This window comes from Pelecanus crispus, chromosome 1 (genome assembly GCF_030463565.1).
Source record: "Pelecanus crispus isolate bPelCri1 chromosome 1, bPelCri1.pri, whole genome shotgun sequence".
Taxonomy (NCBI): domain Eukaryota; kingdom Metazoa; phylum Chordata; class Aves; order Pelecaniformes; family Pelecanidae; genus Pelecanus; species Pelecanus crispus.
In genome coordinates this window covers 207291724-207315684 of record NC_134643.1, presented here as the reverse complement: position 1 = coordinate 207315684, position 23961 = coordinate 207291724, and the positions used below count along the sequence as shown (strand labels likewise).

At 38.8% G+C, this 23961-nt stretch overlaps 1 protein-coding gene across 5 annotated transcripts in view; it reads right to left on the bottom strand.

Moving 5' to 3' along the window:
- The window catches only part of PSPC1 (paraspeckle component 1), a 69666-nt gene extending 46010 nt beyond the window's left edge, over positions 1-23656 (bottom strand). For 4 of the 5 annotated variants that reach the window (XR_012831850.1, XR_012831851.1, XM_075726021.1 and 1 more), the window contains exons 1-6: positions 23193-23622; positions 21009-21310; positions 18294-18389; positions 17063-17259; positions 8068-8152; positions 6941-7049 (exon numbers count right to left, since the gene is read on the bottom strand). Coding sequence is in view for 3 of the 5 variants with exons in the window: in XM_075726021.1 (XP_075582136.1) it covers positions 6941-7049; positions 8068-8152; positions 17063-17259; positions 18294-18389; positions 21009-21310; positions 23193-23570 (1167 nt within the window). In the remaining 2 variants the exon portion in view is untranslated. Of the gene's footprint in view, positions 1-6940; positions 7050-8067; positions 8153-17062; positions 17260-18293; positions 18390-21008; positions 21311-23192 lie in introns of all 5 variants that reach the window. The other variant, XM_075726040.1, reaches the window with a different exon arrangement.
- Between the last annotated feature and the right edge of the window lie 305 nt (positions 23657-23961).

Below are 23961 nucleotides of genomic sequence, written 5' to 3'. Positions count from 1 at the left end.
ATAAGCTTTCCTCACACTAAGCAACAGATCCATTAATAGGTTTCCTCACATCAAAAATACTATTTCTACAGACTCACTTATTGCTTCATGGGTGTTTTCTTCTTTCTTTAAGCACAGACCCTTTGAATAAAGACAAACTTTTCTAAGCAGAGCAACTTATTTTGGCTGCAAGTCTCAATGCCACCAAGTGAGATCTCGGGATTTAGACAAGTGGATGAGTCCAAAATTGGTACCAAGTAGACAACTGAAACTGAAAGTTAATTTCTTCTTAGTCTGGGTAAATATGTGTACAAACTCCAAGTCAAACTTAACTCCAGTAGCTGAGGAAGAAAAAATGAAAATTATTAAAGGCAAACATTAATTTTAGCTTCTTCAAAATACGTAGGGCATTTATCAAACAATTACATTAGCAAAGGATTTTTCTAAATTATTTATAAAAGCCTCACTCTTACTTGTCAAAAGATGGAAAATTGAAGAACTCAGTATTTGAGGAACTTAGGTAAGTAGATTTCTTTTAACTTGTGAGCAGTAACCTTTTCAGAAATTCTATTAAAAATATGGAATACAGACTTATATCTGCTCTTTAATAGTTTTTTTTTTCATTTTTATCTGTAAAAATCCATGAAACAGGAGAAGCTAAGTACACAAATGGAGTATTCTATAAACAAGCACACCAGATGCATTTGAAGTCCTTCCATTAATAATTGAACAAAAATGGCATCTGCTAAATCTGAGGCCTCATAAAACACTAAGACTGGCAAAGACTGATGTCATTTTGCCATTGCATTCAAAGTATCTTTAGAAAAGTGTTCTTTTAGTTTCTTGATCCATTAGTCTTACTGAAAGAAAATTAAGTTATAAACAGCAACAGACAATCTAAAAAACACAGACAAAAACTCCTTATCAATTACTATAGAAGAGAACAAACATGGGAATGCTTGCAAGTAGTACTGCAACACCTAAATTCATACTGGAGATTTATGCACTTTTGACAGCATATGAAGGGACAAAAATTACTTATGAATGGTCACTTGTTCTGTTTGCAGGTTCACATGAACTAAATACTATTATGTTCTAAAGCATTTTGTGCAAACATTAGAAGGTGATGGCAACAGACTAAAAGATTTTAGTCTCCTAAATACCTATAACATAAGGAAAATTTATCACATTACCCTAAATATTCATAGTTCACACACATTGAAATATAAAGTTATAAATTACATGTCACATTGTAATGATTATTTGCTTCATTACTGAAAAATTACCTTAGTAGCAACCTTGATATACAAAAAAACCATAATATAAAGTCAATTATGAACCATCCTAAAATGGTCATGAAATAAATACTTACGACCAAAAAGTATCTTACTCCACAAATAGCTTCAGTTTATGCATACAAACACATAATATGCTACAAAAAGATGGCTGAAATTCTGCATTGATTTTTATGCAATGTCTTTTCATACTAAAAGCAGATATGACAGTTAAAATAGTTTTGACATCTGGCAGTGTTATTAAGGGCTGAAAATAATACAATGTGAGTATTTAAGGCCTGTTAAGGAATTATTATTGTTGCCTAAAGCACCAAATTTATTATCTAAAACATTGAGAAACAGAAGAAATGCAAGATTTAAGCATCTGTCTACTGATATATACCACTGCAATCCTGCAAAAATAAAAAAAAATTTAGTGCTACTGCCAAAACTAAGACCACCCACAAAAACACAAACTGCATACTTATAAACTGCTTGTTCAAAGGCCTAGCCTATGTTGCTCTATGCATAGGAAGAAACTTGATCACTGAAGCAAACCCACTGACAAGAAAGCAGGAATGTTTTGTCAGGTTTGGGAGTTTTTTTCAGTTCTACATTTAATGATCTGCTTTTCTCCAAGCTAGTTTTACCTTTTTAAGGTGTCAAACATGAACTACTTCTTCCATGAGTATATATGCTGGATTGCAATAAGGAGGTAATTCAACCTCTCCCAACCAAACTCTGCAAAGAGCTTTTATAAAGCAGCTTAGCTTTATAGCAGTTTGTTAAGAAACAGAGACTAGATTCATACAACCTCACAAAACTTCACCACCATCAGTTTCATTAAGTACACTAGGCTGTCAACACAAAATAACCCAAATTTATTATCAGTAGAAAACAGATCAAGTTTGAAAAGACACTTGGAAATTTTTATTAATTTACTTATTATTGGAAATCTGCCTTAGCTTAGTTTAGTTTTGAATAAGGTAGGAAACAATTCTGCATTCAGTGAAAATTCAAACGTCTTGTGTAACTGGGGCTTTTGAGCATAATGGAATCAGAAGACAGAAAAAAAAATGCAGTTCTATTCACTTAAGAGCCAAGTAGTGCAAAAAACTACTCCTGAATTACAGAAGTCCAAGGAAATCTAAGTGATAGTCTTCCTTCTAAAATGTCTACTACTCAACTTGCAAGAGAATGTAGAAGCAAGGGATAAGATATACCTCAGTAGGCTCAAAAGTAATAAAGAAATGGGAAGCTACATTTATAAGCTACTCCAAAGGACAAAATTCTTAGAACAAAGACTAAATGGTTTTTTTTCAATCAAGTTTCTGGCATTCCTGAAGCTATGAACTTTGTTGTTGTTCTGGGATGCACTTTTTTACTCCCTTGCTCTCAACCGTCTTACAGCTTTTGATCCAAGAGCACTACAATCTCTGCTCTTGAGGCAGTCTCCACTGCTTTAGCGGCTGCCACTTTATGCTGATACTTATACAACATACCTGAGCAGCAGAGCTTCTGTGTAAGAAAAATTAAAGCAAAGCAAAACAACATCTAGAAATAATTCTTGTAAAGACTAGGAGATTTAAAAAAAAGTTAAGAATTTAATATACAGTCTTACATGAAAGAACAGTAAGCATTCTGAAGTTGAAGCAAGAAGCAGTTCCTTACATGTGCAAGTTACACTTGAAAAAGGCAGAGTTTCCCTGGAGGGAAGAGGACAAGGGCACGCAAAAATCTCAACTCCCTCTTTAAACCATCAGTAAGAAGAGCTGTAAGCTGCAGGCCAGTATCACAGCTTTTGTTTCATTAAGTACAATACCCACCCAACGCTATTTTACAGCGTTACTACAGAATTAAATCTGTGCACCATAAAACTAAAACTACAACTCCTACATACTTTGGTCTCTTTTGTAGACCCATGAAAACTATTTTAATACACTAAATCCAAATCACTCTCTTTTCACTCTTCTAAGTTGGTGACAAAACTGGTCAGACAAAACTAGTTCCTGGAACTGGAATTATTTGGTAAAAAGGCTCTGATGGAGATTTAACAATGTAACTCTATCACAATAGGATAGTAACCATTGCACAGTTTGAATAATTAATGTATTACTAGTGCTTAGAAGTATGGTATTTTTTTAAAAAATATCTGTGCTACTGAAAAATAAAATATTTCTTCCAATCACCATCAGCAAGCTCCTCTTTTAGCAAGAAATATGGATGCAAACTAAAAATTAGCAAAATACTACAGGAAAACAAGTTTCCTGATAAAGCTATCACAAAATTAGTATGCATATATATTGAGCTGTAACAGCAGATTTCAACTAACCAACTTTTAGAAAGCAAGGTAAAAACCCTAACCAACACAAAAGTTTTTATCAAAAACTTATCTACTGGAGATCACACAACTAGACTAATACATTATTTAGGTATCACTAGGCTGCCCATTATATTAACAATCAATGCAATCAAATTTTTAACATACAACATCACCATGAACAAGAATGCTTCAGGAAGATAAATCCCCACACAGAAAATATTTTTATCTTCTGTAACTAAACGGAGTAACCGGTAACTGCATTAAACTTGATTACAAGACGTTTTTCAAAAGTAGTCATACTGAAAAATCAAAGTTTAACAAGTTAGGGAAAAGATACAGTAAGAAACTTTAAACAGAAAAGCCTAATACTGCAGCCTTATGTGATAGGTTCCAATTCCAGTTGTCATTGCACTTACCATTTATGTCCTTCTTTTATACTGAACAGTAAAAAGGGATAGGATATAAGTGAAGGAAGCTTACTTTTCAAAGCTTTTAAGAAACAAAAATAAGGATTAGAAACAATTATTATTTTCCTTCTAAATACATGGTTGGCAGACTTTCGTATGTTATAAGGATTATGCCAAAAGAGTATCAAGACCTGACATGGTAAAAAACTATCCACCAGTATCATAAAAGGCAATCTTCACCAAGAGGCAACTTTTGAACTCTTCAAACAGAGTAACTTTTTTTCAGTGTATGTACAACAGTAATCTGAGACTAGAAGTAACTACCAGATGGAATCTGTTCACAGGAAACAAGTATTAGTAAGAATAAATAAAAAAATTTAGTTTTGTAAGAAATTCTACTAAAATGAAAAAAGATTTGATGTATCGTTTTGCAGTCTCCAGAAATGGTTTACAATTCTTCTCTGCTGCAAAATTCAAAGGCTTTTTCACACTCCCATTCACACTATAGAACTTAAGTACAGTTATCTAAAGACATCATAATGAACGCCTATAAAATGATAGGCCATGCTTAGTTACATAGCTGCCCTTATTAGAAACAGTTGCTAAAGAAAGTAAATACATCACTTCCAATTTTGTTTCAGTTCTTCCTCTTTTAAACTTCAAAGGACATTTGAAGTAAAACATAAGTCAACACATGACCAGACTACTAAAGAATAGTCTGAAGACTAGAGAAAACATTTTCTTGAATTATTGTATATGCCACTTCAACTTTGCATGACAGTAAAAAAACAACACCTGTACTATATATTCCTTTATATAACTTCTAACACTTTTGGTAGGGTTGTCACTGCACAGCTACATCTATATATTCTTGAAGTGTATTTATTAGTTCCAGATGAACACAAAATTCCAGTAATACAACTCAGTGGGAAAGCTACACTCTTCCAAAGCATTCTTGCACCTTCACCTTTCCCCCCGCAAAAATTTCATCGTATAGAAGTTGCAGAAATTGTGCATAGTGATTGAAGTGCTTTCCATTTGAACCATTCCTCTTCCCTTCTTACATTTTTGCCATGTCCAGCACACCAACTTGCATAGTTTCTATTCACACAGACTTCAGAATTTAAAGATGCAGATAAGCACGAGGATGGCCAAACTGTGGCAAGCAATTCAAGCACAGCGGCTAAGTAACATTATCTCAAGACAGCTGCAAGAAGAAAACCAGCAGAAGTTGCTAGTTTTCCCAGCACCCCAAGCTGCAGAGTATAGGCCACAACCTCCTAACAGCAATGGACTCTGAGGGAGCTACTGCCATCTCAAGTCTGTGGGTTGGCTCCCCAGCTTCCTCTTCCTGCAGCGAGTAGCATGGGTCTCACAGATCAGCCACAGGAGGGTTTTGACAGGTAGCTTATAGGGTCAGAAAGTCAGGCCACCCCAAAAGATGCTACGTGAAGATATTAAGGTGAAGTGAAATTTCCTATTTGGCACTCCAGAATTCACAATAAGTGCTATTTCTAAATTACATCAGACAATTGTTACGTGCTATTTCACAAAGTATGTTTAATAGTATGTGGGAATACACTAAAGGACATTATGACTTTTGAATTCTTGATCTTCGTCAACCCAAAGAAGAGACATGCTGAAAGCAGTTTTGTTTTACAGTGTGAGCACATACTGATATAAATGATTGTTTGTTTTCTGGTGCAAGTTTCTCAAAACACAATCAGCAAAATGAACTGATAGCTGTTAGTAACATCAAAGGAACAATTTTGCTTCCTCCCCATCTTTACTAAAAACACTAAGGGGCAGAGAATAGGAAAAAAGATGTCCTGCTGAGAACAGCAAATCTTTCATTTTCCAACTTCTCTTAGGATGTCTCAGAACGTACATAATATATTCTTTTCAACCCTACAGAAAATGGTATGGTATAGAATGTAAAATAGGTATTTCTTCCACAAAACAAGAAAGTAGCTGGGAAACCAGCAGTTTATTTTTGATTTATGTATCAAGCTGTACCTGTAAAGGGGAGCAAACTTCCCTCCTGCAGACTACAGTTACTGTAATAATGTGAAAGAGTATTGTGTGGACCTCTTATTCGTTGCTTCCTCACTAAAAATAACTGTACCAGTAAAAGGTCTCCTTCTCACATGAAACTAAAGCATTCACAATACAGGTTGCATTCATTTAACTGCTTTGGTTGGTAGGGGAAAAAAAAAATCATACCCTTGACCAAAATAGATCATCATGAAAATTTAGAAGCTGACTCCTCTGATAACACCATTTTGCTAGTCCTGCAGGATGAGTCTTCAGAGGCAGAACACACCTAAATTACTAATATAAATAATGTAGAAATTATAGCAGAGGACCATTTTTTTTTCCACCTTTATAATCTTTCGGTCTCCTGTAATAAAGATTTTGAGGTTTTCCTCATCTAGTTTTACAGCAGGGTCAAAGCGGAGAGTGACTTTAGGCTCCATATGAAGTTAACACTGCCCATTTTGTTTCCGAAGTATATTATTCTTAGTAAGTTAAGCATAAACCAAAACAAGCAGTTCAAACAAGCTTAACAGCCTGAACTGGTTTAAAATTTAAACCGTCAGTCAAACTAGGACACCTTCTTATGGGAACATCATTTCTTCCCATGACCTCGCACTTAGAAAAATTCTATTATTTTATTGGAAAAATTAATTTCCTGAATAAAAAAGGCAAATTATTATCTGAACACTTTCACTTAACTGAAATGCTACATCGCCAGCTTGTAGGAAAAATAACAGTGATGCCATCGTACAAGAGAATAACTGCACTACTAAATCTGTACCACTCCACTCATGAGAACGATGGAATACTGAAGGAAAAACAGTAAACAAGAAGGCAGCAGCTCAATAGCTAGTATATAAAAATCTTAATTAAAAAAAATTCTTTTACAATTTGGACTTTCATCACAGAATTTTACTTACATTGTCCATGAAATTTGGCTTAAATCCTCCCTCCTGCTGTCGTCTTAATTCCTCCTGTTCCCTCTGACGTAGCATCTCTTCTTCACGACGTCGGTGTTCTTCTTCATGTCTAGAATATTTTTCAAAAACTATGTCAACTTAGACTCTTGACCTGTTCAGGCTTGTACTCAGTCTCGGGAGATAAGGTCATGCATATAAACAAAATTGGTCATTATTTAATTTTTTCTATAGTGTAAGGCATTGATCTACTCCACCTGATGGGCCTGAATATTACTGAAGTCTGTTGGGGTTTTTTGTGGGGTTTTTTGTTTGTTTGTTTTTTTAAAACTGGACTACAGGTAATTACAATACCAGTACATTCTGTACCTGTTCTTCCAGCTGCATATGGGTATACAGGTTAAAATACTCCAGTTTTTAACAAGTCACACTGGATTAAAACATTTCAATACTACCAAAAGACGCATTTTTAACTCAAGGTGTTTGCATTTTGTTCTTTTTTCTCATCTACATTTCTTGTAATATTTAACATAAGAAGTATAAACTCAATCAACATGATGATACTATGACTGTTTTCTTAAATTTTAAGAGGCATGAAAGCAAATATTTGTATGAATCAGATAAAGAAAAAATTGTTTGCAACATACCAGAACATCAAGTGAAAATACCCCCCAAAGTTTCATGTCAGACTACACATTTACAGTGCTATTCCACATGCAGATCACCTGCCCATAAATCTTAGAAGCATGTTCGTAGCTATTACAGCTATGCTTCAGTCACAAGGTTAAAATAAATCATATGAAACAAAGATTTGTGTTAAGACATTTCTACACTACTTAGAAAACTCAGAAATTCACAACAGAACTAGTAGAGCTGAAAAATGAAAAAATTCAAGAAATACTTGAAACCATTTTCTTTTATACTAGCATAAGCGATCACTTTTCTGTTCAAGAACATTAACAGAAACATCACGCATGCTTTTGAAAAGCAGCTTTTTAGCAGCAGAAACATTTTTATTTTATGTCATTTTATTTTATGTCAAAAGCAAGCTCTACAAGCTAGAGTATCTAAATTCAAGCAGGCCTACAGCAGCTGCATGCCACACCTTTGCACAGTAGAAGACAAAATACCTCAATTGTATCTGCTTGCGTTTTTGAAGTTCTTGATTTCGAAGTTCTTCCAAACGCCTCAATTCTTCTTGACGTCGCATGAGATCTAACAGGATTAAAAATGTAATACATAAAAGCTGTCAATCAGCAATGTGGCAACACAAAAAATTACTATTACTGTCACATTACAGTTCTAATTCAATTTTTAAAGAATTTTCTCAACACATTTAACTAGTTTCTTCCCATAAAGCTAAGTCTAGTATATGAAAAAACACGCTGGATCCACAGCTCACAGAAACACAGAAAGCTACAGGACTGGCAAAGCCTCTGAAGCAGGTTATGGAAACAGAAATCTGAAGTCCTCAAAAAAAGAAAAGGAGGAAAGAACTCTCAATCACTTAAATCACATCCCAGTTTTACATCTAGGGCAAGGCATCAGTTCTCCCACAGTGCTGTGTACTGCTAAATTCACACTAGCAAGAAACCTAGTACGATATATATGGGCTTATACTCTCTACTACCTATTGCAGACCACCGCATGGCACACATCAGAAAAAAGCGATATGAACTTCAGATGCATGTAATCTGAGCCTCCACAGAGATTTATGACATGACTCTGCTTACAGTGATTTACAAATGATTAATCTTTAACACTACCAGAAAGGAACAGACATATCCTCTTAAAAAGCAGGGCTAATTACTAATAGTAATTACTTTTGCTGTACTTCTGACCAGTCACATTACTGATTTCTGCCTGGAAGTTTATGCTTTCTTCAATGAATATTAATTCCACCTTTTGTTAGAAAGCATTTGTTTGCCTTTTCTATCTTCATAGGACATTGGGCACATGACATTATTTACAGACACCATGAGGAACATTCCACTATACCACCCATTATATGCCTTTTATGCTTCAGTTCAACTACCCCACACATTTCTCTCTGCATTTCTTCACTATTCTAATTAAAACATCTTTTTAGCACTTTCCTCAGCCTTGTATCAGCATATATTATTACCACTTAACCTTTTACTTTAATATTCAAAACCAACTATAATGACCAGTACTTTTCACCAAAATATCATGTATTTGTTTTCTAACGAAGATTATCAGATTTTTACTCTCATAGCATCCTTACTAACATCGGAAGTCCTTTCTCAAGCACATTTTGCAGGCCTGATTTTCCAATCTCTTCTGCAAAATTAATACGTTTCACACTTCAACAGAATATGATTATTACATTGAAGAGTCACTCAAGTCACAAAGTCTGAGGGCTGCTTCTTTCCAACAGTGCTTGCCATAGCAAACTTGGCCACTGTCATCCTGATAGTCAGGAAGTGCCACAAGCACACCCTTTTTTTTTTTAAATAACCTTTAGATTATTTCAGAGTACAAGTGCACTTTTTTCTTTTAAAATTAACCTTCAGGTTGCTTCAGAGTATTATTGAGATCAAGAACTAGCCTATTCTATGCTCAATGTTGTCCACTGTTGGAGAAGTTTCCTTGTCAGTTCTTTGTTCTTTCAAATTTACGTAGCATTCCGTTTTTCTTGTGTTAATACACTGGCACAGGATTTCCTACTTTCTCTCTACCACTAATTGCTACAAATGTATCATTTACTCTCCTTTATTCTTAAGGTGTAGAGTCCTACTTTTCCCAGTGTCCCCTTAATTTTTTTCCACAGCATAGTTCCAATTACTGCCTTTCCTGAAATTGTTAGCATTTCAAAGTTCAACATACCAATTTATGATCCAGTACCATTTGACAATGGCAGAATATTTGGCACAAAGCCTTACTAGCCAGGTGAAAAATATAGATCTAGAAGTTCAGGCTGCACACAGAGCCATTCATATTAAAAGATCTGCAATGACGGTAATTCTGGACTGACGTATGTTGGACACAGGCCCTTTCTCTGAGTAGAAAAAACCTGCACTAAAGCAGGTGTGAAAGAAAAAGACAGAAAGCAGTATTAGCTTCTGCACTTTCTTGTGCTTAAAAAAGGGCCAGGTCTTCATTTTATCCTCAACCTTCTGCAGAGAGGGCAGAAGGTCAAAGTGTACTCTCACCTCAGAAGCTGATCCTACAAAGCAGGAATACCAAGTCCAAAAAGATTTTAAAGTTGTTTTAAGCTGCTGAATTTTCAGGTTCTAAAAATGGAGAATAAATGCCCAGCTTCCATACAAGTGATAAAGAATGAAGCTTCTCATTAAATTCAGTCACGTTTTCCGCTATTTTCATAATTTATTTAACCGCCATTATGAGGGAATATTTACAGAAGTCTGAAGCATACCACCAATATGTAGATCAGAAACATCATGCCAATTTACTTACACATGGAAACACGTATTCTGCTTTACAAATTACTCCTGACTCAATCTGTCAAAACATGACACTTAGAAGTGAAAAATTACACACACCAAAAGCATGAAGTCTACCGTCAGTATTAATATCACACCATGAAAACCTGAGTACTTGAACATGTTGGCTTAAGTCCTACTAGCTCTCATAAAGCAATTTCTATAAAACCTTCACTTGCAGGAGTATAGGGACTCTAGTAAGCTCATCCCTCCTATCTTTTTAGCTCCTGACAATTAATATACTATATTTCATATTTCAGAATTACTATTTCAATACACCTTTAAATCTCTGGTTTGTGTATGAGGTATACAAAACTATTAATTCTAGGTTTGGATACCTCAAAAGTTTCATTGCATGTTTCTTAAAAACCCTGCAATGCAATCTCATTAACATAATTAATATTGTTGGCATGGTCTGAACTTATACCCAGAGACACTGTTCAGACCAGCAAGATTTAGAAGCAGCTAATACCTGAAGATAAATACAAGAGAAAAAACCACCTTATGTTCATACACACTGAAGCTGGAGTTGGTGAGATTGAAACAGAAAGAATGTTTACTAACCCCTAGAGTTTGGCAAATTAAATATCTGCAGGTGCACAAGCAGAAATCTAATAATCTGAAGAAGATTCCAAGTTATTTGGTACCGAAGAGAAGTACTCTGTTAACCAAATGGTGAAGGAAAAAACCCTCTTCCCACACTAACAAAAAGCATGTTTCCTCACTGGAATATTAGCACGAAAAGCATTCATTCATATTCTACTGGCTCTGTAATGGAAGGAGTAATTATCTTCCTTTTCCATATAAAAGTGGAGCTTAATAGACACTAAAGAAAGGAGTATTTTTTCCTTCACAGTGTCCTTAGAAGAATCCATAATATCTACAAAACATACCTAAGCTGTTCTCCCACGTTTTAGCATCAAGACCTTTCCTATCTTAATAAACAGGCCACTGTCGTCTTGTCTCAGTTTAAAATATGACTAAGGCATGACAATTTAGGAGAAAGTAACCCCTAACATTGCCATGAAGTACAGACAGCAGGTGGATAAATTCTCATAAAAAATAGAGTGTAAGTTCTAGAATTAGATCATTAGCACTGTCAAATATTAACAATCACTTAATGGTAAATTTATCCAACCTGTATTTTCAGCACTAAATCATCTTTACCAATATCAAAGTCACACATACACACAAAATTAAAAATATGTGTCCAACTGAAAAGGGGGGGCTGCACTGTGTATGATAGCCATTGTTAGGTGTCAAAATTAGGTCGGCCTATGCCCTGTGTCAAAACTGCTTCTATAAAGAGAAAAAAGACAGGTCATTGTCATAGGAGACTCGCTTCTGAAGGGAACAGAAGGCCCAGTATGCAGACTGGACCCACTTCTTAGGGAAGTCTGCTGCCTCCCTGGGGCCCGGGTTAAAGATCTGAAGAGAAAGCTTCCTACCCTGGTACAGCCTTCAGACTACTATCCATTATTGATTTTTCAGGTTGGCAGCGATGAAGTTGCAACTAGAAGTACAAGGGCAATCAAGGGAGACTTCAGGGCCTTAGGATGACTGGGTAAGGGATCAGCAGCACAAGTAGTGTTTTCCTCTATCCTTCCAGTTGCAGGGAATGATGAGGGAAGAAACAGGAAGAGCCAGCAGATCAGTACCTGGCTCTGAGCCTGGTGTCACTAGCAGAATTTTGGTTTTTTTGATCATGGGTTTCTTTACATGACACCAGACCTGCTGGCAACAGACGGGGTACACCTGTCTCAAAGGGGGCAAAGGATCTTTGCACAGGAGTTAGCAGGGCTCATTGAAAGAGCTTTAAAATAGATTTGAAGGGGGAAAGGGATAAGACCGAGCTCGACAGAGATAAGCCAGGGGGTGGCATGCCAGTGTTTGAGGGACGGTGTGCTAGCGACGTCTTTTGGTCTGCCATCTCAGCAGAGGTAGGGGATGGAGATCTGTGCGGCAGCAAAGATGCAAGGGTTATTGACAAAACTTGGAAGTGCCTGAGAATGGTCAAGCAGGAATTAGGGCTTCCCCCCGCCCCCAAAAAAGGTGGCAGGATAAACAGCCCAACTGAAATGCATCTACACCAACACACGCAGCATGGGCAACAAACAGGAAGGGCTGGAAGCCATTCTGCAACAGGAAAACTGTGATATAGTTGCCATCAGGGAAACATGGTGGGATGACTCACACAACTGGAGTGCTGCAATGGATGGCTATGACCTTTTCAGAAGGGATAGGCAAGGAAGGAGAAGCAGTAGGGAGCCCTGTATGTTAGGGAGAGTTTTGACTGTCTGGAGCTTAATGATGGTGACGATGGGGTTGAGTGTTTATGGGTAAGAATCAGGGGGAAGGCCAACAAGGCAGATACCATGGTGGGAGTCCTGTAGACCACCCAACCAGGATGAAGAGGCAGACAAAGCAGCTGGGAGAAGTCTCACAATTGCTAGCTCTTGTTTTTGTGGGGGACTTCAACTTACCAGATGTCTGCTGGAAACACAATACAGCAGAGAGGAAACAGCCTAGGAGGTTCCTGGAGTGTGTGGAAGATAACTTCCTGACACAGCTGGTGAGTGAGCCAACTAGGGCAGGTGCCCCACTGGACCTGTTGTTTGTGAACAGAGAAGGACTTGTGGGTGATGTGAGGGCTGGAGGCCATCTTGGGCATAGCAATCGCAAACTGATACAGTTTTCAATTCTTGGAGAAGTAAGGAGTGGGGTCAGCAGAACTGCCACCTTGGACTTCTGGAGGGCAGACTTTGGCCTGCTTTAGGAGCCTGGTTGACAGAGTCCCTTGGGAGGCAGTCCTGAAGGGCAAAGGAGTCCAGGAAGGCTGGACATGCTTCAAGAGGGAAATCTTAAAGGTGCAGGAGCAGACCTTCCCCATATGCCAAAAGATGAACCAGCAGGGAAGACGACCGGTGTGGCTGGACAGAGAGCTTTGGCTGGAACTCAGGAAAAAGAGGAGAGCTTATGACCTTTGGGAGAAGGGGCAGGCAACTGAGGAGGACTACAAGGATGTCATGAGGAGAGAAATTTAAGAGAAAATTAGGAGGGCCAAAGCCCAACTACAACTTAATCTGGCTACTGCCATTAAAGAAAATAAAAAATGTTTCTACAAATACATTAGCAATAAAAGGAGGACTAAGGAGAATCTCCACCCCTTATTGGACGCAGGGGGAAACATAGTGACAAAGGATGAGGAAAGGGGTGAGGTACTTAATGCCTTCTTTGCCTCAGTCTTTAATGGTAAGACCAGCTGTTTTCTGGGTACCCAGCCCCCTGAGCTGGAAGACAGGGATGGGGAGCAGAATGAAGCCCCCGTAATCCAAGGGGAAATAGTTAGTGACCTGCTACACCACTCAGACACACAAGTCTATGGGGCTGGATGGGATCTACCCAAGGGTACTGAGGGAACAAGCAGGAGTGCTCACCAAGCCACTTTCCATCATTTATCAGCAGTCCTGGCTAACCAGGGAGGTCCCAGTTGACTGGAGGTTAGCAAATATGATGGCCATCTAGAAGAAGGGCCAGAAGGAGGATCCAGGGAACTATAGGCCTGTCAGTCTGACCTCGGTGCCAGGAAAGGTTATGGAGCAGATCACCTTGAGTGCCATCACACAGCACATACAGGACAACCAGGCAATCAGGCCCAATCAGCATGGGTTTATGAAAGGCAGGTCCTGCTTGACTAACCTGATCTCCTTCTCTGACAAGGTGATCTGCTTAGTGGATGAGGGAAAGGCTGTGGATGTTGTCTACCTAGACTTTAGTAAAGCCTTTGACACCGTTTCCCACAGCATTCTCCTGGAGAAACTGGCTGCTCATGGCTTGGACGGGCGTACTCTTTGCCAGGCAAAAAACTGGCTGGATGGCCAGGCCCAAAGAGTTGTGGTGAATGGAGTTAAATCCAGCTGGTGGCCAGTCACAAGTGGTGTTCCCCAGGGCTCAGTATTGGGGACAGTACTGTTTAGTATCTTTATCAATGCTCTGGATGAGGGAATCAAGTGCACCCTCAGTAAGTTTGCAGATGACACCAAGTTGGGCGGGAGTGTTGATCTGCTCGAGAGTAGGAAGGCTCTGCAGAGGGATCTGGAGAGGTTGGATCGATGTGCCGAGGCCAACTGTATGAGATTCAACAAGGCCAAGTGCCGGGTCCTGCACTTGGGTCACAACAACCCCATGCAATGCTACAGGTTGGGGAAGAGTGGCTGGGAAGCTGCCTGGCCGAAAAGGACCTGGGGGTGTTGGTCGACAACCGGCTGAACATGAGCCAGCAGTGTGCCCAGGTGGCCAAGGCGGCCAACAGCATCCTGGCTTGTATCAGGAATAGTGTGGCCAGCAGGAGTAGGGAAGCGAATAGTCCCCCTGTACTCAGCACTCAAATGAGACCGCACCTGGAATACTGTGTCCAGTTTTGGGCCCCTCACTACAAGAAAGACATTGAGGTGCTGGAGTGTTTCCAAAGAAGGGCAACAAAGCTGGTGAAGGGTCTGGAGCACAGGCCTTATGAGGAGCGGCTGAGGGAACTGGGGTTATTTAGCCTGGAGAAAAGGAGGCTCAGCAGAGACCTTATCACTCTCTACAACTACCTGAAAGAAGGTTGTAGCAAGGTTAATGTTGGTCTCTTCTTCCAAGTAACACGTTATGGGACAAGAAGAAAAGGCCTCAAATTGTACCAGGGGAGGTTTAGATTGGATGTTAGGAAAAATTTCTTCAAGCACTGGAACAAGCTGCCCAGGGAAGTGGTGGAGTCCCCATCCCTGGAGGTATTTAAAAGACATGTAGATGTGGTGCTTAGCAACATGGTTTAGTGGTAGACTTGGTAGTGGTAGGTTAACGGTTAGACTCGATCTTAAAGGTCTCTTCCAACCTAAATGATTCTATGTTTCTATGATTAACATTCATATTCCTCACCTGTAAGATATACCTATGCTTACATACAAACCAAATGCTTTAACATTTTTTGCTTGGAAAATAAACCAAGAAACAACTTGACTGCTGTCATTTCAGGCACTGCAATAACTATATGGCATTTAAAAACAGTTTTTTACTGTATTATGTTCTGTATTTCAGTACAAGATCTTACATAAACAGTATGGTTTCACACTAAAGGCAAGCATGCCTATTTAAAAAAAACAGGCTAAGTAAACTTTTTCCTAATGACAACTTTCAGTTGCAATAGATTTAAGAATACTATACAAAAAATCAAATACTCTCCTTTTATCTTCTCTCCAGTTACAAAAATGTTTTAAAACAGATTTTAAAAGACTATGTGTTTACATTCAATATATCCAAGCATCTAGGTGCTTTAATTCCACCAAACTAGTGAATACTCCAATCCAGCTCATAAAGATACTTTCAACACGTCATTCAAGTCAGCAGAAAAAATTAAGATAAACCAGTCTCACACAGGGAAGTCATACTATCAACAAAATGTCCTTTCTTAAGAGTAAGCACTAAGTAAAGTCAAATAATTGCAGCAGACAGCTTGTATGAGTTATCTGGGTTTAAGTTTTGAAATGCATCCACTACTTAAAATCTCAAGAAGTTCAAATCCCTTTAAATTTACAAGGCATTCTTATTCAGCCTATCAAGCTAGTTATTGTACTGTCATACGATCTAACACTCTTAGGTATAAGAGGGTTTTTTTAGGTAGCCACAATCTCCCTTAAATTAAGATTTAAAAAAAATAAGATTAAAAAAATATTCAGTGTTTCATTCACACAACAAACCTTAAGATCCTTTCCAAAAGATCTGCAATATATTTAAACAATCCACTCAAGCCTTGCAATTTAGCAGTCATACAGAGGGAACTAACATCAAGTAGTAGTTCAATAGTTCTGAACTGGAAAGCAGTGACTGCACGCCCACAGCATTTTGGGAAAAACGTGTTTTGGGGAGAAGGCTAACATGCAGAAAGTACCAGATACTCGCCCTGCTACTGTCCTCTCTGCTCAAGAAACACAAGCTCCACTCAGCTCTGTTCTTATATATGGGGCCTGAAAGCAATTGCTAGACTTTTTTCCCCAACACTAGCAGAAGACAAGATGTCCAAACAATTACAAAGGAGGGATACATGATCTTAAAATTCCAAGAATGACTGAAATTCATAGCAACTGTACATTATTTTGAGTTTTTTACATACATACAACTCCATGCACACATCAGACTTCTCAGCTGGGTTTCAAAGGAAAAAAAAGTAACATTAGCTACCGTAACATTTAAAATCATACCAGAGGTACACAGAACAGCCAAAAGAAGTACGAGCTATCATTTTTTTTTTCCTGCACATGGCTCACAAACAGTACTTAGTCCTATCTAGTACCATAAGCCAACACCAAAACCAGAAAATAATTTTACTGATGAGTGTGAAGCTATCATTCAATTTCTTTACATGAACTACTTACATGAGACAAATTTAAAAAGTGAAGAAAACAGACCTAGACAATCACCCCTTTCTCAGTTTCTTAAGCCATCTCTGCAAACCATCAAGGAATATTTGTAAGGAGAAATATTACTTCCTTTTTCTCAGTTCAATGCATTTCATTAAATAGCAGCTGGCAAAATCTCTTAAGTTTAACATACAGCTCAATATGCTACACAAAGAAAATGCGTTACAAAACAAATGTAATACTAGTAGATTATCTGATTTTACCTTGCCTCATCAGCATTAGCTGATGCTCATGTCTAGCTGCTTCCATTTCTGCCTCTAGTTTTTCTTTGGCTTCTCTAATGTTCCTGTCAACCTGTTCACGCTGTTGCTTTTCCATTTCATCAAGGGCCTTCCACCGTGAAGCATACTCAAACTCAAATGTCCCAGGCTGAGCAAAACGTGGAGGCTGTTCTCTTTCCCTAATAAATATATTGCAGTTAAAATGTACAGAAGGACACATTTAGATCAACAGCTGCAACAGCCAAGGAATTTATGAACAATCACTTCAAGTGTAGATCTGACTTTAAATCAACCTGTCAGATAACTACATTCTAAACCAGTCAAAGCTTAATTCAGCTGTTAAGACAAGTAATATGATCAGCGAAATTATCCCAGTAAAATCTGTTCAATTTATATAACTTTAAGATAAAAATTTGTATTTACATCAGTACAAAATACTAAGCTGCAACACTAGATTAACTATCTTCAGCCTTCTAAAGCAAGCAGTCAATTCATAAAACAGTTATTTAAATAAATATCAAAGCTTATTAGACAGCTCAGAATATTAGCCAGACTCTCTAAACATTAAAAGGTGCCAACATTTTATTTCACATTCCAACACTAATATTGTAACTAACAGTGACACATTTTTATAAAGTGGTATTCTACAGCCTTACCAGAATAGGCATTTTAGCTTCAAGCAACGTGATCTCTAAATGGCAATCAAATTTCAATATTAAAAATCAGTATTATCAGATTAGGTGACTTCTCTTCCACCTGATGATCAAGACTCACTTTCTCATGTCACGCTCAAAGTTTTATCTGGACCATGGAAGCTGCAAAGATTTTATTTCCCACTGACTTCACAAACAGTTAAGGGGCTGTTCAGAGAACAAAACATCTGTGGGTATATAAATCTCTGCAGGATAAGACCACACCCTTAATCCATAAAAGATTATAGCCTGGTTGGCAACAAGCTCCAACTGATTTCAGCATAGGCCAGGCATCTATCTAGTTTAGTAAATACATAGAATGTTAAACCAACAAGCCAAGTCTGAATTCTACTATGATTAGGAAATCTTGGCAAGGTCCTATTTAATCCTTTGACACAAAACAGCACAACATACAAAACACTACTTCCTGTTACACAAACTCAAAAATAAATATAAGCATATATTTACCAAGCTAAGTAACATAAATCATGTTTTATAAAATAAAGCTAAACACAACTTACTTGTGATACTGTTGTGTTTTTTGCATTAGCTTCTCCGGAAGCCCATCTTCATCATCAAATTGCTCCATTGGTTCTACAACAACAGGTCGAGGTGTTCTGGAAGACAGTTTCAATTGAATAATTGAATCATAACTGAAGCAGTTAGAAGTTATTTTAGTATTTTGCGGAAATACTCCAGAAAGCCAACATACATTATGTATAATTCCTGTGTCTTGCAAATTCTTCTTAAGTCACAGAATTCCAATGAATCCTGATTTTAAGAATTATCTTTGAAAATAATTGTTTCTACGCCCAAAACCAGATATTCCGCCTAGAAACCACAATTTACTTGATGTAGTTCTGTTTGCTATGAATTATTTAAATATTAAAAAAAAAAATCTCAAAACCATCTACAAACAATTACAAAATATTTAGGAAGGAACTACTTTTTTGTTTTATCAAGGGTCATGATTATATTAGGAAAGCACCAACAAACCCAAAACAGAGCAACACAACCTATTAATGTTTCCACAGAATATTAAGTTACTTTTGAAAGTTACTCTACAACTAAAAACCGCATAATTTGGCATTAATACTCCAGTGATAGTTAGAAAAAAGTTTCTGTTTAAGTTATTTAAAACCCATTCTTCAAAGAATCATACTCTCACGAATCAGAATCCTAATTTATCTTTGAAAATACCTTCCTTGAATTCTCATTATCTGTAATAATTAAAGGCAAGTATTAGCCAGTCCTGCCAAGGACAGCAGTATAAGGATCCTTAACTGTGTAAAACCCTCTGTGGATCAGTCTTGGGAGCATAGCCTATAATACACACCTTAAAGCGGTAAGAGCTACAGATACTATTTTCAAAACACCGGTGCTTACTTAATGAGTTCCACACCTTTATTTCACTTTGCAGATCTTTTCACAGGAAAAAAAAAAAAATCAATACATCTTAACATCAACAGCTGAAAAAGAAAACTTTGGGCATCGAGTGCAGATTAAAAAGATGAAGTCTAGAATCACAGAGCACACAACTCAGCAACTATTTCTCCCGATGTTATCTACATGGGAATTGCTCGCAGTTCTGTTATTTAAATGGAACTAAACAGCGGTGTTAACAAGTTATGATTTAAAACAACAATTTTAAATCTCTAAATTAATGTTTCAAATGCCTAGTTTTGATAAATTTAGCCTGTGAATTGAAAGATTTTTCTTCTGATCAGGCAAAGAGTTTTCAGCTAAAAATGTAAAATTTTAGATTCTGAAGCAAAACATCAAAGTATCGTGGCAGCAGATTCATGCTAATTATCTTTGCAACTGCACATTAGGGAACATGTCAGCCACCTAAGCAAGATAAAGATTCATTCACTCAGGCCATGGTTAGACTGTCATTACAATCCAACAAATCCATCCAGCTGGTAAAACAGTAATACCCTCCCTCATATGCTAGCTTCCTTTTCCCTGCCACATCTCTTATGCCAAGAATAGCATTCATGTAAATGAACCGGATTAGTTCCCCGGTTTGGCTTACTGTGCTTCCATTCAAATACTAATACGAAGAAAACCCAGGGGATGATAAGAAATTGCTGGCACCTACTGATAACAGTAGAGATGTATTCAGACTGAATTTACTATGTAGCCACCAGGTCACCTCAGTGGCACACAAGATTTATTAGATTATCATGAGAAAGAGGAGTCCCAGACCATTTCCCTACCTGCAAGCTCCTCCTGGCAACATTTTCTCCTGCCTTATCCTCTGCTGGACCTGATGTTCATCGCACCCATGTTAGCAAGCACCTTCACATGCTTCAATAGCCAAAAATGAACCCAACAAAAACAGCTGAATACTTTTCTGTTGTTTTAGAAAGCACAAGTGGCTTAGGAAGTATCAGAAAGTTCTCAAGCAGATAAAATATCAACAGCGCAGCCAGAGCATGAACAGAAAAAGTACTACAAGTTCCCCAATTTGACGGCACCAAGCTTCCATGCCGTGGAACCACAGCCTTATTTTCCCAAATGAAAACCATAAAAATAAAAAAAATCCTGAACATCTATCATTTCACAGTCTTTAAGAAAGCATTTGAAAACGTCACTAGTGAATGTGTTAAAGCACAGCAGTTAACAACTCTCTTCAGCAAGTACAGAAATATGAGATGTAAGAGAGAAGTGCAGTAATTCACAAGCTTGCTTGCCCTTGAAAGGGAGGAAAAAAAAAAAACCCCAACCAACCCAAAAAATCTTCTGGCCTTTCAAGCCACAAATAAACTTCTGAGATAGAAATAAACACAGGAAGGCTTTCTGAGTTTACAGAAATATGAGCAATGTAGTGCACTGTTTTGCTAAGACACAGAGGAATATTATTTTGTCACATTCTTACTGGGATCAGGAAGAGTGCAATCAATGAAAATAAAGTGTCAGTAGAAAAAGCCCTACTATATAGAGAAGGAAAAGTAGTATTACATATAGACAAGGCAAAGCAAAATGTTGCTATCAGACTCTCATAGGGTAATTACAAGTCTTATAAACAGTGAGCAGGAAAAGATGGGTTTCCTCACAAAAAAAAAAAAAAAAAGGAGTATTTGGGGTATTCATGTAAAACACATTAATTTCTCACCTCATGGCTTCCATAATTTGAAAATAAAATAAGAACTAGGGAATACTCATGAATGCAGTTTTCTTTCACATCAGAAATATATACTCATACAAATTCAAACAAAAGCCTGTGAACTTACGTTGTTAGCAAGAATGCCCCATCACTGCATCTTTCTAGAGCTTTCCGTGCTGGAGGTTTTGCTGCAAACTCTACGAAACCTTTTCCTGTAGCTCTGCCACGATCATCTACTACAACAACAGCTCTTTCCACTGGCCCAAATTGAGAGAATGCTTGTTCCAGCAGCTCATTAGAAACCACAGGTGAAAGGTTCTTGACCGTTAGGGCAGCTCCATGAGTAGCAAATCGAATTCGAAGTGGTCTGCTCTTCAAAATAGTACCATCAAGTTCTGCCTTTGCTATTTCAGCCAGTGTCCTAGATTCCTTTTTCAAGATATAAAATATTTTATATATTTTATTTTCAAAGACAACAGATATCACTTTTGTGGTTCCCCCCGCCAAGAAAAATAGCAGATTTTTTTTCCTTAACCTGAACACATTATCACCAGGGTCATTCAACTCTTCTTTTTTTCCCCCCAAAAAACCCCAAAGTTCCTGTCAACTGATTGGGGCACAGGGGAAGCATTTGTCATCCTCCATGATTTATTCTAACAAACGAAACAGGCAAAAAAACCCGTTGCACGTTAGAGGACTTAAATTCTCATTATGATGGATACATTTGTGCTGCTCTGTAAATGCTTTCAGCAGAGTTGAAAACTCGATGCTTTCACATTTACTTACTCAAATGTTTATATTCTGCATCCCTAGCTCCATATAGTAGGAGGCAGTATTTTTATAGATTACATTACAGGATCTAAGGTGTTTTGGGGTTTTGTTTTGGTTTTAAATGAAAAATATCACACTTGCTCATTACCACTGTTGGATGAACTCTCAGTGGATGTCCAATTCAAATTTCATCAACAAATGATGAAATTACCTTCTTCGCTCATGTATTCATTCTTCTCACATTTATGGGCTTTCTGCACCCACATCCATGAGACAGCCTGCATCAATAACTGCCTTTTTTCTCATTTCAGAGATTTTCACTGAGTTTGATACCTGCAATCCTTTCATTTAAAGAAATTATTCTTTAGATTACAGCCATTTTCTCCACAGTTCAACTGACTAGGTAAATTGTTAAAATACAACATATTCCCTAAACATAATGGAAAAGGGAAGTTCAGATAAAAGCTATATTTAATCTGTATCACATACAAAATTGAGTAATGACGTGTAAATATATCGCACTTCCTCCAGAAAATTGCTGTTTCAGACTGGGGGATTCTTAGGGTAAAAGACGTATGGCAGAATGCCACAAGCACTTATCTTTAAGATGACAACCAAAAAGAAAAAAATCCTAACCAGTAAGATATATGGAAAAATCATGACTAGAGACACCCAAAGCACTCTAAAGCTATTCCCAGAATGATATAAATCAGTGCATTCTAGACATGGCAGTCACGAAAACTAATTCTGCACATTAAATTGACATCTAAATACAGTGCCATAAGCTTTTCAGATGATTCCTTTTTTGCATGCTCACTTGAGCATATTCGATCGAATACTGTATTATCGCTAAAAAACTAGTCTTATCTGGGCACGAGTAATTTAAACCACCTGAGGTCCCATTTCTTTGCAATTCTGAGATTACACGTTCCATTTTCACGATGTGTAAGCAGTGGTGTCTCGAAACAATCCCGTCCAGTCTTTAAAATTAACTGTGTTTTCATAGAGAAAACCTGTATTTATAATGAACTGTATAGTCTGAAATTTGCTTCTGCACAAAGAAGGATTTTTTTTCTAGTCCTGAAGTACGATAAATTCTCCCAGTTAAGTAAGGAAAGCCTTTATACAGGTATTACACGAACAAAGCAGATCGCACAACGACATTTTCCATTCACTAAATAACAACAGACTGCAGGAATACCCATGGCAGCAGCACGTATACGGTAACTTGGTGGAGGGGCCCCGAAACCAGCGGAGAAACCACGTAGCGAGGTGGGAACCTAAACGCGAGGGGCTGGGAAGGCTGCTCACAATGCAGGCCTCTGGCTTGGATGTATGGAGGCAAACAGGGGAGGGGGGAGAAGGAAGAGGAAGCTGAGGGAACAGCGCTAGCAGCAAGAAGAAGAATGAGGGACAGCTACTGTCTTTTCTTACACCCGCCTGATAAGGAAAGGTGGGGGGGCAAGGGACAGGAGTTTCCCGCTTGCAAAGGCAGCCCCCGGGTTACGGGGCAGCCACAGAGGCTCGCGCGAATCCTCACCAGGCGAATGAAGCCAAAGCCGCGGTCCCGATTGATGAAGACCTCGCTAGGCTCCCCATAGCGCTCGAAGAGGCGCTTGAAATCTTCCTCGGTGATATCGGTAGGCAGATTCCCCACGAACAGCCGGCAGCGCTGCGTGTAGCTCTTCTCGCCAGGTTTGAGAAAGCTTTTGATATCGATGGTGAACCCAACCTCCTGCTCTTCATCTCCACCTTCTTTGCTCGGCACTAGCGCCATGGCCGCCGCTGCCTCACTCTCCGTTTCTAGGCCCCGCAATCCCTTCAGGTTGCCGCCGCCAGCACCCCCCACCATGCCCAGCGGCGCCGCCGGGGAGCTATTCTCGATCCGTACTTGCTTCAAGTTCCTATTCGCTGCCATATTCAGGCCTCGCTCCTTTCTCCCTGGTTTTCTCGGGGGATGCGGAGCCCGGTTCAGCACCCACCGCCTCCGAGCCTCAGCCAATTCAAAATGGCGCCGCCGCCAACCTCGACGAGTTGTAACGTCCCTGAGGAAAGCCCCGCCCACCATCGCCCGCGCTGCCTTCCCCGCCACTGCTCCTGCTCGCGGCCGCGCGCGGGGAGGGGCCCGCGCATGCGCCGTCCTGCGCGGCCGTGGGGGTGGCCCCCCCCCCCCCCCCCCCCCCCCCCCCCCCCGCACCCTGCCCACGATCGGGCACCGCGGCTCCCTCTCAGCGCCGGCGTGCGGCGGAGCCGCCTCAGACCGCGGCGGCTCGGTCTTTGCGTCTGCAGAGGCAGCTGCGCGCCGGCGG